The sequence below is a fragment of the Coregonus clupeaformis genome, chromosome 19 (genome assembly GCF_020615455.1).
Source record: "Coregonus clupeaformis isolate EN_2021a chromosome 19, ASM2061545v1, whole genome shotgun sequence".
In the NCBI taxonomy this organism is placed as follows: domain Eukaryota; kingdom Metazoa; phylum Chordata; class Actinopteri; order Salmoniformes; family Salmonidae; genus Coregonus; species Coregonus clupeaformis.
Genome location: NC_059210.1, coordinates 3,859,522 through 3,877,633, shown reverse-complemented (window position 1 = coordinate 3,877,633; position 18,112 = coordinate 3,859,522). Strand labels below are relative to the sequence as shown.

At 45.8% G+C, this 18,112-nt stretch overlaps 1 protein-coding gene across 6 annotated transcripts in view; it reads left to right on the top strand.

The window, feature by feature from the left end:
- Window positions 1-18,112, top strand: part of LOC121531712 (nuclear transcription factor Y subunit beta) — a 42,897-nt gene that overhangs the window by 3,523 nt on the left and 21,262 nt on the right. For 2 of the 6 annotated variants that reach the window (XM_041837102.2, XM_041837101.1), the window contains 2 exons: window positions 8,735-8,828; window positions 9,161-9,294. In XM_041837102.2, the coding sequence (XP_041693036.1) occupies window positions 8,735-8,828; window positions 9,161-9,294 (228 nt within the window). The other 4 variants (XM_041837106.2, XM_041837105.1, XM_041837103.1 and 1 more) reach the window with 4 other exon arrangements.

The window sequence follows — 18,112 nt, the reverse complement described above, 5'->3', positions numbered from 1 at the left end:
AAGAGGAGGCGCACGTGACAGGACGAGGGGGAGTGGATAGAGGACGCGTCGATGGTGTCGAACGTGCCCACTGTTCCCCCCCACCCTTCGGTTGAAGGGATGGGTGATGATGCTTTTGTTGATGTATGTAATAAAGAGTTGGCTCCACCTGACTTTGTCAAAAAAGAGCCCCTTTTCCATAATACGTCCGAGAGCGTTCATATCTCACCCTCTCCCGCTTTCTCTGCATTGCTGGCAGTGGCAACGAAGCTGTACCCTCTCACGCTGGCTAGACCAGACGTTGCAGAAGGGTTATGCCATCCAATTCCATCGGACCCCACCCCCATTCAGGGGAGTGGTGGAGACGGTGATGAAAACGCATGTGTCTCACATAGCAGGCTGCAGTCTCGGTCAGACTCTGACAGGATGACGCAACCGCTATTCGGGGATGGCGCACTGTCTCAGACCAAGGTCTCTGTTAGTGCGAATCAGACCCGTGCTGCGTTCACGGAGGGCCTGATTACTATGGTTACGGACGTAACCAATGTATCGGCGCCCCCATTTCTCTCAGAACGCGCTGATGCTCACCACACTGAGTGTAGCTCAGCCCACCAGGGGTGCAGAGCTGAGCACACACAGGAGGTGAAGGTAAAAAAGGTACCAAGGCGCCGCCTTGTGTTACCTCATAGAGACCTCACATTACAGACTCCTAGGAGTACTGTAGTGAAGGGCTCTCATAGCGAACTGCAGTCACAGCCTGATTCTGGAATGATGACGCAATCGCTCTCTGGGGATGGTGCTCTGTCGCAGGCTGTGGCCTCGGTCAGTGCAGTTCAGACCCGCGATGCGTTCACGGAGGGCCGGAATACGATGGTTACGGGTTTAACCAACGTATTTGCGCCCCGTCTCTCTCAGAACGCACTAATGTTTCCTCTCCCTTTCATGGGAGTCCCGCCTTGGGCTGTTCCACCACCTCAGTGTTGGGGAACAGCGGCGGCAAGGGCCATAGAGGAATACAGGTCCTTCCTACTGAATGTACCACAGCTTCGCACTCGCCCGCTTTCTCTGCATTGCTGGCAGTGGCAACGAAGCTGTACCCTCTCACGCTGGCTAGACCAGACGTTGCAGAAGGGTTATGCCATCCAATTCCATCGGACCCCACCCCCATTCAGGGGAGTGGTGGAGACGGTGATGAAAACGCCCGAAAAAGTGGCCGCTCTGGTTTCAGAGATTACGGAACTTTTGGCGACGGAGACGTTCACAGTAGTTCCCCAGGAGCAAAGGAACAAAGGGCTGTATTCGCCCTACTTCCTGGTGCCCAAAATGACGGGGGGAATGAGGCCGATATTGGATTTACGCATTCTCAACGAGAGCGTAACCAAACGGCCCTTCCGAATGCTCACGACAAAACGTCTACTGGAATGTGTCCAGAAAGGAGACACTTGTACAAGCATAGACCTAAAGGACGCGTACTTTCATGTGCCGGTACAGCCGCGTCACAGGAAGCTTCTGTGATTTGCCTTTCAAGGAGTAGCGTAGGAATACACGAGGATGCCATTCGGGTACGCCCTGGCACCTCGCACGTTTTCCAAGTGTGTGGAGGCGGCATTGGAACCGTTGCGTCGTCAGGGAATAAGGCTACTAGCCTACCTAGATGACCTACTGGTTCTCGCCCCGTCAGCAGAGCTGGCGTTCACTCACACGACACAGACAGTGATTCATCTCACATGTCTGGGGTTCGCTGTGAATTGGAAAAAGAGTGTGCCCTGGCCCAGTCATCATATTGTCTATCTGGGATACAGCTAGACACTGTAATGATGAGGGCTCGAATTTCGGTCCCTCGAAGGGTAGCCTTGTTGCTAGCCCTGAGGAAGTGTCGTCCGAATCACACGGTAACGGCGCTGTCGGTCATGTCACTCTTGGGTCTCATATCGTCAGCCCATTCTGTGGTTCCGCTGGGACTCCTGCACATGCGCAGGATGCAGCGATGGTTCGCCCAACTAAGACTAGACCCAGTGCGTCAACGTCATCGGTTGGTGGTGGTTCCCCTCTCGCTCAGGGCAGATCTGAACTATTGGAGAAACCCGCGCGTTCTCACGCACGGAATCCTGATAGGCAAAGTGTCCTCCTACATTCCAGTGTATACAGATGCCTCTCTGACTGGATGGGGAGGGACATGTCAGACCCAAGCGATAGGAGGTGTGTGGCCTCTTTCGAGTCGCCACATCAACCTCTTGGAGTTGGAAACGGTTCGACTGGTTCTGACCCACTTCGCGTCTACCCTTCGGGGTCGCGATGTGCTGGTCTGGTCAGACAACCGGACCACAGTAGCTCACATAAATCGCCAGGGAGGAGTCAGGTCTCCTGCTCTCCACCGGGCGGCAGAGGAATTGTGGCTGTGGGCTCACGAGCACCTTTGCTCATTGAGAGCAGCACACATTCCGGGCTACTTGAACGTAGGAGCAGACCTCATGTCGCGAGGGGGTCCTCGAGACGACGAGTGGAGTCTGCATCCGGACATTGTTCTCAAAATGTGGGAACAGTTCGGGAGAGCCGAGGTGGATCTATTCGCATCACACGTGAACGCGCAATGTCCCCTATGGTTCTCTCTGAGGGAACAGGACGAACCGCTACTGGGAAGAGACGCATTTGCGCACCAACCGCGGCCGAGAGTACTTCTGTATGCATTCCCTCCGCTGTCCTGCATTCTCCCACTGTTAGCCAGGGTGAGATCAGGAGGGCTGTCAATAATATTGATAGCCCCCGATCGCCCAGGGGCTCCATGGTTTGCGGAGATGAGTCAGATGTTGATTGCGCCACCTTGGCCAATTCCACATCGACGGGACGCATTGTCTCTGGCGGGGGGTTCGATAGGGCAATTGCCCATAATTGGCCAACCACTGAAGGCTTGGCTCCTGAGAGGGACAGGCTAGAGCGCCGTGGGTTATCTGATGCAGTGATCAGGACCATACAGGGTTCACGTGCCAGTTCCACTTCCAGGATGTATGCCAGTAGATGGAACGTTTTTTCATGGTGGTGTGTCACACAGGGTGTAGACCCCATGAGCTGTCAGGTTGAGAGTGTTCTTTTTTTCCTGCAGTTGATGTTTGATAAGCAGCGATCGCCCGCCACCATTAAGGTGTTTGCAGCGGTGATTTCAGCTTGTCACGAGGGGTTTGGCAGAGACAATGTCTTCAGCCACCTTCTAGTGAAACGTTTCTTATTGGGAACGCGGCGGCTTAGGCCAATGCCTAGAGCCACGCTTCCTCAGTGGCATTTGGCTTTGGTACTCGAAGCGCTATGTAAGTCGCCGTTCGAGCCATTGAATCAAATACCCCTCAAGATGCTGTCTATGAAGACGGCACTGTTGCTCGCTTTGACTACTGCTAAGCGTGTCAGTAATTTGCATGCTCTTTCGACGAGACCCGACTGCCTTGCCATTAATGGCGATCTGAGCAGAGCGGTGTTACGTCCTAACCCGGCATTTGTGCCAAAGGTTATTAAGAGCTCATATAGGTCACAGACCGTGGAGCTGTGGGCTTTTTCTCCCCCTCCTCATAGGGAGAGGAGTGAGGAAAGGCTCCATCGCCTGTGCCCAGTGCGCACTTTGGCGTGTTACGTTGAGCGCACAGCAGCGATTAGGTCATCGCCTAAGCTGTTTGTGTGTCACGGTGCGGCTGCACTAGGTAGACCACTTTCAAAACAGCGCTTGTCTCATTGGCTTTGTGAAGGCATTGAGACAGCTTATGAGGCAGCGGGGCGACAATTGCCTCAGGGTATAAGAGCTCACTCCACTCGTGGAATAGCAGCTTCTACTGCCCTTCTCAGAGGAACAGGGGTAGAGGATATATGTACAGCGGCGTCATGGTCGACACCGTCTCCATTTATCAGTTTCTATCTCTTGGATATGTCTTCTAACTCTTTGGCTCAGTCTGTACTCAGCGTGGCTGAGGGGAGGACTTGAGCTAGGAGAGAGGAATGCAGGACTGAGGAGACAGGTCTCTTTCAGGTCTGCTTCTGATGGAAGGACATATTGGTATGATGAGGGAGAATAGTAGTAACCTTGGTTACGGTACTATTTGACCGTTCATGATATTTTTGACGGAATGTGACGTCATCTATCTGCTTGTTCAGATTAGTATGAATCATGTTCTGGGATCTGCCCACTAATCTATGGATTTCCATTGATTGAGTGAGGCGGCCTACCGTGTACACAATGTAGAGTGACACTTTGTCATTCCATTCGTGGTCGTTATTATTGTGTCAGGATATTGAGTACCATCTATCTGCTAGTACAGATTAGTATGGTTTGTATTCTGGTGATCTGCCCACTAGTCACTGGTGTTGCCATTGGACTAGGTGGGGCGGGTTTATAACTGATGACGCAGTATATTGTGACACTTGTATTGTCATACAGTGGTTGCAGTACTGCGGGACTTGGTTGCATCCATTGCTAGGCCTGACCTTTTCGTCTCGATGGGAAGTGTTGGGCTCGGCAGGGAGTACATTTTGGAGCGCTACGCTCCGCCTTAAACCAATAGGAGCAGAGCTCCCCTATGGGGCGGAGCTCCACGATATAGCACGATTAGTTACCGGAGTGTAACTCCAGTTCTATGAATGGAGCGGAGCCCCATAGGACTTAAGGCCCTGCCGACCCTCTAGTCTCGCTGAAGATAAATATCTCGGGAGGCTGATTGAGGGGAGGCATCCCCTCTTATAGGGACACCTGTACTCCTATTGGCTGCAGGTGTGTGCATAATTTTGTCTCAGGCTGATACTGCCTTAGGGCAGAGGGTAAACCAATAGGAGCAGAGCTCCCCTATGGGGCTCGGCTCCACTCATAGAACTGGAGTTACACTCCGGTAACTAATCGATTATTTCCCCTCTCCTGCTTATACAGATTAACATAAAAAAAAGCTTTTTCTGCCTCTGAATGACGAGTAGCCTACTTTTCAGGTAGACGTAGTAGTACACAGGTCTACTGTACAGTGAAAACATTGCTCCCCTAGAGGCAGAGTGAGAGAGTGCTTTTGGGACGCAGAGCTTCGCGCTGGGACTGGTTCTCTCGCAGCCATTTTCTGTCCAACCACACGGCCGTTTAGAGAAGCTAACCAACCAGGGCTGTATCGGAGGTTTGTGGCTGGCTCCGGCCAATGATTGCTATCCGATTTCGCTTTACCTCGAATCGAAATCTCCGCGTTTGACTGTTTCTCTTTATTTGATGGTAGTGTGAATGGGAATTAGCAGCGGGAAAGTAGAAATGAAGACTGCGAGTTGTGAAATTACAGGAGCCGCTAGTAAATGGTATCCTGCTAGCCTATATGGGTTCTCACGCACAGGCCCTCCACAAACAAAGACTAGCTGTAAACATTGCTAAAATCATCTGTCAAATGTAGCTATACTAACTGGCTATGTTAGGCATGGTGGTCAGACTGGTGACGTCGACGGGATATCTTGAATTTTGTTTAAACATGAAGAATTTTCCAAATCGTGAGTTACTAATCGATTCAACAATGGCCATTAAATGGTGTCTTTTTTGATTTGGTATGAATGCGAGTTGACTAGTATGACCTAACATTAGCTAGTTAGCTCTCCTTCCCATCTAGCTAGCGCAGCTTATCATAGCTAGCTAACGTTAGCTAGGTATCTAAAGTTGTCTTGTTTTATCTTAGGTGAAATGCGAACTGTTCTGTCCCCGCGTATTTATCTCGACCTCAAAGCCTTCTCTGGGTTTTGGCAAGTTCGATTCGTAGATATTAGCCACTACTAGCTAGCCAGTTAGCTATTTTATTTGCCCTCTGGCTAGTTGTCAGTCAACGCGGGAACAAAGGGAATGTTGCAGGTAGACAATGCCAGAGCCATGGGCTCTGGAAAAGCTAGTGTTAGCTAAACTCTAACTGGGTAACAAAGCTAGTGTTAACTAAACTGGGTAGCAAGCGGCTTATCGATTTTACCATCCACGTCTGAACTAGTAACAAATCGTAACTTTTATGCAACTGTATGGTAGATTTACCGTTCCATGCTAATGTGAATGTACTCTGATTTACAGCCGCGACTGGACAGCGGTGCGCATAGCTACAACACAGCACAATGAGACAGATATTTCACCGGATGTATAAATGCGAAGCATCCGCTTGGCGTTTCTACTCCAGGAGTGAGGGTAAGCCCAGTGGCCTGCAGTAGTAGAAGATTGAACGAGATCGATTTAGGCCTACATTCTGTAAATTTTCTCATTGATGAAACATTTGATCTCAATACAGTTAATTTTCCCAAAACTAAAGTGAACTAAGTTTTGTAGACTTTACCCTTCGCCAAAGATTTAAAAAGTTAAGTTGTTTAGGAGTGCAAAGGCGAATTGAGTTATTCCACACGCGCGCTCATTGTAGGCGTTTCCTAACGGAAATTTACAAATGTTCGCTAGAAGGCGCCAATAGGATCTCGTTAACTTGTGCTTGACTCTGCCCACCTAGCTTGTTCTGTCCACTATGACTAATTTGTTCCCATTTCAAACGACAGGCTATGGTCTATCTTGGTTTAGTTATACAAATCTTTGCTACAACAACCTGTGCTTTCTTCTTCTTTGGTATCATTGCGTTCACATATTGTGTGCTCAATCACGTTACATTTGTGATATAAAAAGGAAGGGGGATTAAAAACCCACTACCCCATTCCACTACTTTGACCCTATCTGCTCCTGCACCATGCCAACAGCATGCCACCACATCTATTTTCTGTGATTTACGTTCCATTTCTGCGGTACAATTGATAAACCATTGCTAAGAAGTCAACCTTACTGAAGCATAAATCACTCGTTGGCCTATCCCTTTGTGCTGGCACAAATATACGCGCACCCTTGACCCATCCTCAACTTTCTTCACTGCCTCAGCATACTACACCTTCTGCACTACTCTGACTCTGGCCACTTCAACCAGCCTTTCTGGCACTGGACACTTCCGATCCCCAGCAACATGGGCACCCCTACAGTTGACACACACAACTTTATCCACCAAAACTACACAATCCTCTATCCCATACCCTCCTGCACAATTCCCACATCTTGGAATCTCCTTTCTACACACTGCTGCGACATGACCATAAATGTTGCACCTCAAACAGCGCAGTGGATTTTGCACAAAAGCTCTAACAGGATAACTGATATATCCTAACATTACTTTGTCAGGTAGAGACTCTGACACCTCAAAAGGACTGACTGTGACTCCTCTGTTTCACCACCCTCCCCACCGTGTCTGCGACGTACCAAACAGCGGGCGTCGCAAACACCAGGGATCTTGAACTTCAATTGCTCCACCTTAACACTAACCCAGAAATCCCTCCTTTCAATGGTACCCTGTTCCTAAGAGCAAAGTAAGAAACAGATCTTGACCCAAGTTGCGTGACGCGGAGCTCCTGCTCCCTCTGATTAGAAGAAACACAAACAAATATCACAAGTCCACTACAGGTTACCTTCACTGATTCAACTGCACTCCTTTCTCACCCACCCTGAAGCAATAAATGGATCCGCCCAAGAGAAAGGTCCACTTTCTCCAAAAACGTCACTCCTGCTGGACCAGATTCTTCTTTATTATGTCCAATGATTCCAAGCCCTTCACAACACCTTCCACCTCACTTAACTTACCCTCATTCACTTCCATTTCCCCTCCAGAACTCTGTCTGGCACACAGCTCATTCTGTTTGCGCTTTACACCAATCTTCTTCGACACCCCATCTCCATTTTTATCGCCATCTTCTTCAGATTCAAATCCGTCCTCTGCTTTCCTCATTCTCTTCTTTCTCTTTTTCCGGCTCCATTCCTCCTCAGAAATTGTGTCTGTGTCCATGCCCCAATATTCCTGATATTGTTCCATGATTCCCCTGTTGCACCATTCAGCTCAAGACCACTTGTTTCATGCCAGCTAACAACCTCAAGATGTCCTCGCCGTCTGAAAAAAAATTATGCTTCCTAGGTGACTAACATGTGCTTTCAGTTTTTGATTGGCTATTTGGATAGTTCATCCAGCCAGTGATTGGTTAATGTAGCTGAAACAGGTTAGAATACACAGTTAACCCATATTGTTGTATTTCCCATGAATGGAGTAGGGTGTATCTGCAGCCCGCGTTTACTACATTCTGCGCCCACTATGTGTCACTTACTACATGCCACGCCCACTGCCATTGAGGCTGCTAGCTAGCTAGGACACTGGCACACACTGTCCTTCACACCTGCCGGCCGAGCACTGCTTTCCCGCCGTTATTTTAACGTTACGGCAAGGGTAATCACTACCTGGTTGTGCCACGCAAGAGTTGAGTTGGCGACATTAGCTAGTTACTTCCCCTGCCGTAACGTTAACGTAACTGCGGGAAAGCGGTGCTCGGCAGGCGGGGGCGAAGGACGTTGTGTACCGGTGTCCTAGTTAACTAGCTAGCAACTTCCCTCGCCGTAATTTTAATAGAACTGTGGGAAAGCAGTGTTTGGCATGCGGGGGCGAAGGACACTGTACCGGTGTCCCCTAGCCTAGCTAGCAGCCGCCGCCTTTGGTGGTATTTTTTGGTGGTTGGCATTGGTGCATTACCGCAACCTACTGTGCTGGAGTGTGGCCCATAGACAGAGCTAGCAGCCTCAATGGCAGTGGGCATGGCATGGCATGTAGTTAGTAACATGTAGTGGGCACAGCATGTAGTAACTGCAGTCTGCAGATAGACATTATTGCTTGAATGTCCTAAAAATAACTGGGTTATAACTTCTGTCTGTTTACAGATGGACGGCGACAGTTCAACGACAGATGCCTCTCAGTTGGGAATGTCAGGGGAGTACATGGCAGGAAGCCACTACGTTCTCCAGTCACAGGACGGTAGGTGGTGGAATTCACCTCACAGACTAAGCACCCCTAATCATTAGCGCCCTATTCTCTGACATCCACAATGCCTTGGTCAGAATAACATGGGTGCCCAATGCTGCTGGACACCATCAGAGCACCCCTATATAAACATAAAGATACTGAAATGGGCTCTGCCACCTTTCATAAGCCCAAAGGTGCTTCACAAATAACCAGGCTTACATACTGTAGTAATCATAAATGATCAGGATATCACATGTAGATTTTATCTGGATAGAAGTAGAGAAGATTTGTATAGGCACAATGTGGTGTTGAATAGGGATGTAACATGCCCCTCTCCCTGACAGATGACGGTGATGAGAGCCTGCATGACCATGAGGAAGGCAACGGCAGCAAGGAAAACTTCCGTGAGCAGGACATCTACCTCCCCATCGCTAACGTGGCTCGCATCATGAAGAACGCCGTCCCACAGACAGGAAAAGTATGGATTCAAATAAAAATGTATTTATCACAATTGGCGAATACAGCTGGTGTAGACTTTAATAATAATAATATGCCATTTAGCAGACGCTTTTATCCAAAGCGACTTACAGTCATGCGTGCATAAATTATTTTGTGTATGGGTGGTCCCGGGGATCGAACCCACTACCTTGGCGTTACAAGTGCCGTGCTCTACCAGCTGAGCTACAGAGGACTTTACAGTGAAATGCTTGCTTATGAACCTTTCCCAACGATGCAGAGGTTAAAAAATAAAATAGTAACTAACACAAGGAATAAAATACACATGAATGGAGCTATATCCAGGAAGTACCAGTACCAGATCAATGTGCGGAGGTACTTGAGGTAGATATGCAAATTAAGGCAAGGTAAAGTGACTAGGCATCCGGATGGATAATAATAAGAGTAAAATGGAAAATGATGTGTGTAAAAGTGTGTGTGTATGTACGTTTGTTTATGATGTGTCTTAGGGCTGGGCGGTATACTGTATTTTACTATATACCGGTATTGATGCACGGACCGGTTTGGGTTTTTACTTTACCTTCTATAACGGTATTTGAATGTTTGGTTTGTTAAATGTGATATGCCGTGCGAAACGTCCATTTTTATAGTTTACTTCGCTACTTGAGTCATCTCTCTCTGCTCTCTCTCCATGCTGCTTTCCACACAGACCTAGCCCCACCCTCTGACACTCAAGGAGTGCATTTGGTGTTGCTCGGCCACAAGACACTTGCGTTCAGTCTGCATGGTCAATGCAGCACATGCAACAATGTTGATGACAACAATGCTGTTTTCACTTAGTTTCTTAATATAAATCCACTAGCGTTCTATAATTACTCTATTAGTTTGTGTTTCCTACATCTGCAAACAGCTAGTTAGTTTTTTCTTAGCAAGTTGGGCCTAAATCTTGTTAGCCGCTAATACTAATCACTAGTTAGCTAGCTAGCTAATAAATGTACTGAGTCAGAGCAAACGTAATTAGCTATACAGCCTGATAATACCAGTGATGGTGTAGACCTACATCAGCATGTTGTTTGTGCAACAGTATCTTCTAAATCAAAGAGGAATACGTGAAGCATTAATATTTTTAGCTACATGAAGTAGCTAAGAGAGAACACTCAATGTAGGCAAAGATTATAGGGTCCCGTAGGAAACAAATATCAACACTTTGGTTCCTACCCTGTCAAAATAACTCCTCCCTAGCATTTTCATTCATTGTCATGTCAAACAACACTGTATTCAAAGTGCGCACTAATATATTCTAACTATAGAATTAGAATAATCATTCTATTTCCATGATTCCAACAGTTCACCCAAGTGTTTTGCTCTAAATCGCAAGTCATGTCGCAATTGCAACATTTGGTTAAAAATAAGGCCTAGATTGTTTGCCGATATGGTGCTGCCCTACGTAGTGTGGAAATGAACTCACATGAGTGCAGAAATGGATGAAAATGCTGAAAAATATTTTTGTTGTTGAATTGAACTGTATAAAACAAGCAGAATGGAGAAAGACCCATTGAAATCACTTAGAATGTATGTGTTGCCACTGTGGTTTATTCCACACTGGGTCAAACAGCTGAAAAGACAAAGACATGTTTCCAACAGCACAAGTATTTATACCTTCCTATTTGCCAGAGTCTCCTCCTTGCACATCTAGACAGCCATAGCCGGAGTCTCCTCCTTGCACATCTAGACAGCCAATACATCTCTGTTGCTAGGCAGGAACTTAGGTGATGTGTGTGTAATAGAACTGTTCTTGTCACTTCATCTGACCTGACCTTGGCCCACATTCCACACTCCTCCCTAATCCATGGTAATCCAACCTTATCAGTGACTGAAACCAGACTGTTACCCTTTGGACCTCTCTATAGGATCCATGAGATTTAACAGTAACATTGTACATGTAAAGTAGTTCTAGAGGATGCCTGGCTGTTCTTTAAAAGTAATTTCCTCTCAATCTTAAATAAACATGCCCCATTCAAAAAATACAGAACTAAGAACAGATATAGCCCCTGGTTCTCCTCGGACTTGACTGCCCTTGACCAGCACAAAAACATCCTGTGGCGTACTGCATTAGCATCGAATAGCCCCCGCGATATGCAACTTTTCAGGGAAGTTAGGAACCAATATACACAAGCAGTTAGGAAAGCAAAGGCTAACTTTTTCAAACAGAAATGTGCATCCTGTAGCACTAACTCCAAAAGGTTTTGGGACACTGTAAAGTCCATGGAGAATAAGAGCACTTCCTCGGCTAGGAAACACTATCACCACCGATAAATCTACAATAATCGAGAATTTCAACAAGCATTTTGGTACGGCTGGCCATGCTTTCCACCTGGCTACCACTACCCCGGCCACCAGCTCTGCACCCTCCGCTTCAACTTGCCCATGCCCCCCCCGCTTCTCCTTCACACAAATTCAGACAGCTGATGTTCTGAAAGAGCTGCAAAATCTGGACCCCTACAAATCATCTGGGCTAGACAATCTGGACCCTTTCTTTCTAAAACTAGCCGCCGAAATTGTCGCAACCCCTATTACTAGTCTGTTCAACCTCTCTTTCGTAACGTCTGAGATCCCTAGAGATTGGAAAGCTGCCGCGGTCATCCCCCTCTTCAAAGGGGATGACACTCTAGATCCAAACTGTTACAGACCTTCATCGACCTGGCCAAGGCTTTCGACTCTGTCAATCACTGCATTCTTATTGGCAGACTAAACAGCCTTGGTTTCTCAAATGACTGCCTCGCCTGGTTCACCAACTACTTCTCAGATAGAGTTCAATGTGTCAAATCGGAGGGCCTGTTGTCTGGACCTATGGCAAGTTCAATTCTTGGGCGACTCTTTTCTCCGTGTATATCAATGATGTCGCTCTTGCTGCTGGTGACTCTCAGATCCACCTCTACGCAGACGACACCATTTTGTATACATCTGGCCCTTCATTGGACACTGTGTTAACAGACCTCCAAACGAGCTTCAATGCCATACAACACTCCTTCAGTAGCCTCCAACTGCTCTTAAACACTAGTAAAACTAAATGCATGCTCTTCAATCGAACACTGCTGGCACCCGCCCACCCGACTAGAATCACTACTCTCGACGGGTCTGACCTAGAGTATGTGGACAACTACAAATACCTAGGTGTCTGGTTAGACTGTAAACTCTCCTTCCAGACTCACATTAAGAATCTCCAATCCAAAGTTAAATCTAGAATCGGTTTCCTATTTCGCAACAAAGCCTCCTTCACTCATGCTGCCAAACATGCCCTCGTAAAACGGACTATCCTACCGATCCTTGACTTCGGCAATGTCATTTACAAAATAGCCTCCAACACTCTACTTAGCAAATTGGATGTAGTCTATCACAGTGCCATCCGTTTTGTCTCCAAAGCCCCATATACTACCCACCACTGTGACCTGTACGCTCTTGTTGGCTGGTCCTCACTACATATTCGTCGCCAAACCCACTGGCTCCAGGCCATCTATAAATCACTGCTAGGCAAATCCCTGCCTTATCTTAGCTCATTGGTCACCATAGCAACACCCACCTGTAGTATGCGCTCCAGCAGGTATATCTCACTGGTCATCCCCAAAGCCAACACCTCCTTTGGCCGCCATTCCTTCCAGTTCTCTGCTGCCAATGACTGGAACAAATTGCAAAAATCTCTGAAGCTGGAGACTCTTATCTCCCTCACTAACTTTAAGCATCAGTTGTCAGAGCACCTTACCGATCACTGCACCTGTACACAGCCCATCTGAAATTAGCCCACTCAACTACCTCATCCCCATATTGTTATTTATTTTGCGCATTTGCACCCCAGTATCTCTATTTGCACATCATCTCTTGCACATCTATCACTCCAGTGTTAATACTAATTGTAATTATTTTGCACTATAGCCTATTTATTGCCTTACCTCCATAACTTGCAACATTTGCACACACTGTAAATATTTTTTCTGTTGTATTTTTTGACTTTATGTTTTGTTTTACCCCATATGTAACTCTGTGTTGTTGTTTTTATCGCACTGCTTTGCTTTATCTTGGCCAGGTTGCAGTTGTAAATGAGAACTTGTTCTCAACTGGCTTACCTGGTTAAATAAAGGTGAAAAAAAAAAATTTGGTAACATGAATAAGTATATATTTTAAGCTAGAATCCAACACCACCCTAGGGTCACGTAGGGGTGGGCGATATAAACTAAAATTCATATCACGATATACTGTACAATAAAATAAAAAAAACATTTAATGAGCCCTTCAAAGTTAATAAATTACAAAATATTGCTTTTAACCTTATAGAAACAGAAAGGAGGCATTGCTCTTTAAAAAATTAAAAAATAACTTCTGTGGTAAACCTGTGCAAACATGAAACATAAACAAAGGTATATGAGTTAAATAAATATGCAGTAATTTATTTTTAAAATATTTAAAGTACTCCGGATGTAAAACTTTTTTTCCTGCCAAATATAAGAAGTGCTGTCTTTTTTCAGCATAACACCGGTCATTATGAATTCAAGTTGTAAACCTTTTCAAACTAACTTCAAGCATTAACCAGACTGTCTGTATGTTTCTCAGTTCAGCATGTAACAATTCACTGCCTCCCTCTTCACAAGTTCCGTGCCAGGAACACCAGCCTATTGACAGTTTCTGGCTTCAAAGTTGCCCTGTGGCATGTGACCACATTGCCCCCAGGGCTAAATGGTCCCTCAGAGGGGGAACTTGTGGCAGGGATGTGTCAGTATTTATTTGTCAGACAACTCAATTGTGGGAAGTTGGATGCGTGAACTCGCCACCACTCCAAAGGATCAGCCTCACTGTCTGTTGTCATCATCAGAGTGTAGCTGTCCAGTTTTCTTAAAGAAGCTCTCAAGGCTCTTGGACTTCTTTGCTGATTGTGGAGCAGTGGCAGCTTCTTTCTCTCTCTCACTCTGGTCCTCTTCAAGAGATAAGTCTCCCACGGCTGTGTTCCCTACCAGGAGGGCTTCTGTCTCTGAGGCAGCTCTCACCTTCACCTCCACCAGCTTCTCAGTGGTCATGTAGGTGTCTTGAACCTTGGGTCCAGAAAGGTAGCCATGGTGAGCAGCTCATCTGTTTTAGGGTCGGTTTATTTGTCATTCAAAGGGGCGGCAGGTAGGGGGCGGCAGGTAGCTTAGTGGTTAAGAGCGTTGTGCCAGTAACCGAAAGGTCACTGGTTCTAATCCCCAGTCGACTATATGAAAAATCTGTCGATGTGCCCTTGAGCAAGGCACTTAACCCTAATTGCTCCTGTAAGTCGCTCTGGATAAGAGCGTCTGCTAAATGACTAAAATGTAATTCAGGTAATTGAGGACCCTCATCTTCATCTCTTGGGTCAGTTTGGCTTCGCCCTCATTTGATTTCAGAACCTCCGTCTTGAACAAATGGAGGACCGGCTTCAGATAGGACACACTCACGTATGTCACTCCTGACAGGGCATCTGTGAAATCCTGGAGGGGCTTAAGTGCTGCCGTGATAGATTCAAAGACCTCAATGTCTTGCCAGGAGGGTGCAAGGTGCCGTGTTTTTTTGTCTGCTGCCAGGACTTGTGTGATGGCCTATTCCTGCTCCAGGACTCTTTCCATCATCTGTAGTCGAGTTCCCTACCTTGTCGGGGATTCCATGATTAGCTTGTGGAGGGGCAGGCTCCGTTTATCCTGTGCACTTGTCAGGGCCTTCTGCTTCTTCCAACTATAGGAAAATGTGCTGACCACTGTCTTGCACACTCCTGTGGCCCTGGAAACCTGAGGTTAGTTTTGGACACTCCTCTCTGCAAAATAAAAAGGTGAAAAAGAATGACATGATTCACAATTATTCAATAGAAATAACATTGCATCTGCTGTAATTACAACAATTTACAGCATGGACACTGGACAAGATTATACATTTAATCCATCTATAGATTTACATACAACTGTTGTGTTAATTATTTATGCATAGTCACTTTAACTCTACCCACGTACATATTACCTCAACTAGCCGGTGCCCCTGCACATTGACTCTGCACCGGTACCCCCCTGTATAAAGCCTCCCTACTGTTATTTTATTTTACTTCTGCTCTTTTTTTCTCAACACTTTTTTGTTGTTTTATTTTACTTTTTTATTAAGAAATAAATACATTGTTGGTTAAGGGCTGTAAGTAAGCATTTCACTGTAATGTCTACACCTGTTGTATTCGGCGCATGTGGCAAATAAAATTTGATTTGATTAAGAGCGCTATGTTGCTTTAGAAAACGGGATCATTTGAGTAGGCTATTTATTATTGAAAGAGAGAGGATAGATTAATATATTGAAACCATAGGCTAATGTATTAATTATAAATAAAAGCAATGTAATCGATGTCATGTTTGGATATTGCACACATTTACAAATATTATAGATTTGCATAGCTGTATACTGTCACACCCTGGCCTTAGTTATCTTTGTTTTCATTAATAGTTTAGTTAGGTCAGGGTGTGACATGGTGAAGTATGTGTTTTGGTTTGTCTAGGGGTTTGTAGGTTTAATGGGGTAATGTCTTGTCTAGGTGTTTGTATGTTGATGGCTGCCTGGATTGGTTCTCAATTGGAGACAGCTGTGGTTTATTGTCTCTAATTGGGAGCCATATTTAAGGCAGCCATGGGCATCATGTGTTGGTGGGTAATTGTCTATGTTGAACGTTTGTTGCTTGTCTGTGCACTTACGTTATTTAGCTTCACGGTCGTTTGTTGTTTTGTTAGTTTTTGGTTAGTGTTCGGTTTCGTGTTTTTCTCTCTTCCTTAATAAAGAGATGTATTTTGCACACGCTGTGCCTTGGTCCAATATCTCACAAGAAGACGATCGTGACATATACAGTATCTCACAAAAGTGAGTACACCCCTCACATTTTTGTAAATATTTGAGTACCGGTATATCTTTTCATGTGACAACACTGAAGAAATTACACTTTGCTACAATGTAAAGTAGTGAGTGTATAGCTTGTATAACAGTGTACATTTACTGTCCCCTCAAAATAACACAACACACAGCCATTAATGTCTAAACCGCTGGCAACCAAAGTGAGTACACCCCTAAGTGAAAATGTCCAAATTGGGCCCAAAGTGTCAATATTTTGTGTGGCCACCATCATTTTCCAGCACTGCCTTAACCCTCTTGGGCATGGAGTTCACCAGACCTTCACAGGTTGCCACTGGAGTTAGGGGTGGGCGATATGAGCTAAAATTCATATCACGATATTTTCCACTGTCCAGACGATATCGATATGATATCACGATATATGACGTAAAAAAATATGAATCACATTTTAATATCCCTTCTTGGTTAAATTATATTAGTTAAGGAAAAATATGTATTTGAACCTTATATAACCAGAAAGAGTGAGGCATTGGACCGTATGGACCTGAAAAGTTTTTATTTGTATTGTGCAAACATGCATTCCGTAAACATGAGGTAGGTAGGCCTATATATATATATATATATATAAATTAGATATTAAGTAAAATTAAATAAAAAATAACAGGAGATAAAGAAAATAAGGTAATTACAAATTCAAATACGTGTGTTTGTTTTGGCTACGGTCCGTAGATATGTAAAAAACTAACCGTTTGAAACTAAACCTTTCAAGCCTCAACCATCAATTATCAACAATATCAACAAATCTTCACTAGAACTTTCTTCACAAGTTCCGTGCCAGGAATACCAGCATGTTGACTGTTTCTGGCTTTAGTGCTGCCCTGTGACATGTCACCACATTGCCCCCAGTGCTGAATGCCCTCTCAGAGGGGGCACTTGTGGCAGGGATGCATAAGTATTTCTTTGCCAGACAACTCACACGTGGAAAATTAGATCCGTGAAATCGCCACCACTCCAAAGGATCAGACTCGCTGTCTGCTGCCGTTGCCAGAATGTAGCTATTCAGCTCTTGCTCAATGATCTGCCTCTCTGAACATGAGGCAGGTGCACTGCTGGTCTGCTTAAAGAAGCTCCCAAGGCTCTTCTTGGGCTTCTTGCCTGATTGATGAGCAGTGGAAGCTTCTTTCTCCCTGTCAGTGTGATCCTCTGCAAGAGACGATTTTCCCAGGGCTGTGTTCTCCACCAGGAGGGCTTCGGTCTCTGAGGCAGCTCTCACCTTAAAAAATGAAAATAATTAAACTTTATTTGTATAGCACCTTTCATACATAAAATGCAGCCCAAAGTGCTTTACATTTGAAGCAATAAAACAAGAACAAATGAATAAATACCTTAATGTCCTCCAGTTTCTCAGCGGACATGTACCTGGTCTTGAACCTTGGATCTAGAAAGGTAGCCATGGAGAGCAGCTCATCTGTTGCAGGGTCAGTGTACTTGTTATTCAAGTAATCAAGAACCTTGATCTTGATCTCTTTGGTCAGTTCTGTATCGTCCTTGCTCAGATTTAGAACCTCTGCATTTAACAGATTGATGACAGGCTTCAAATAGGACACGCTCACATACGCTTCTCCTGACAGGGCATCTGTAAAGTCCTGGAGTGGCTTCAGTGCTGCTGTGACTGATTCCAAGACCTGGATGTCTTGCCAGGTAGGTACAAGGTGCCGTGTCTTTTTGTCCCCTGCCAGGACCTGTGTAATGGCCTTTTCCTGCTCCAGGACTCTTTCCATCATTTTCAGACGAGATCCCCACCTTGTCGGAGATTCTGTGATGAGCTTGTGCAGGGGCAGGCTTAGTTCATTCTGTGCTGTCATCAGGGCCTTCTGCTTTTTCCAGCTGTATGAGAACGTGCTAACCACCTTTTTGCAAACCCCTGTGGCCCGGGAAATCGCACACCCCTGTGGCCCGGG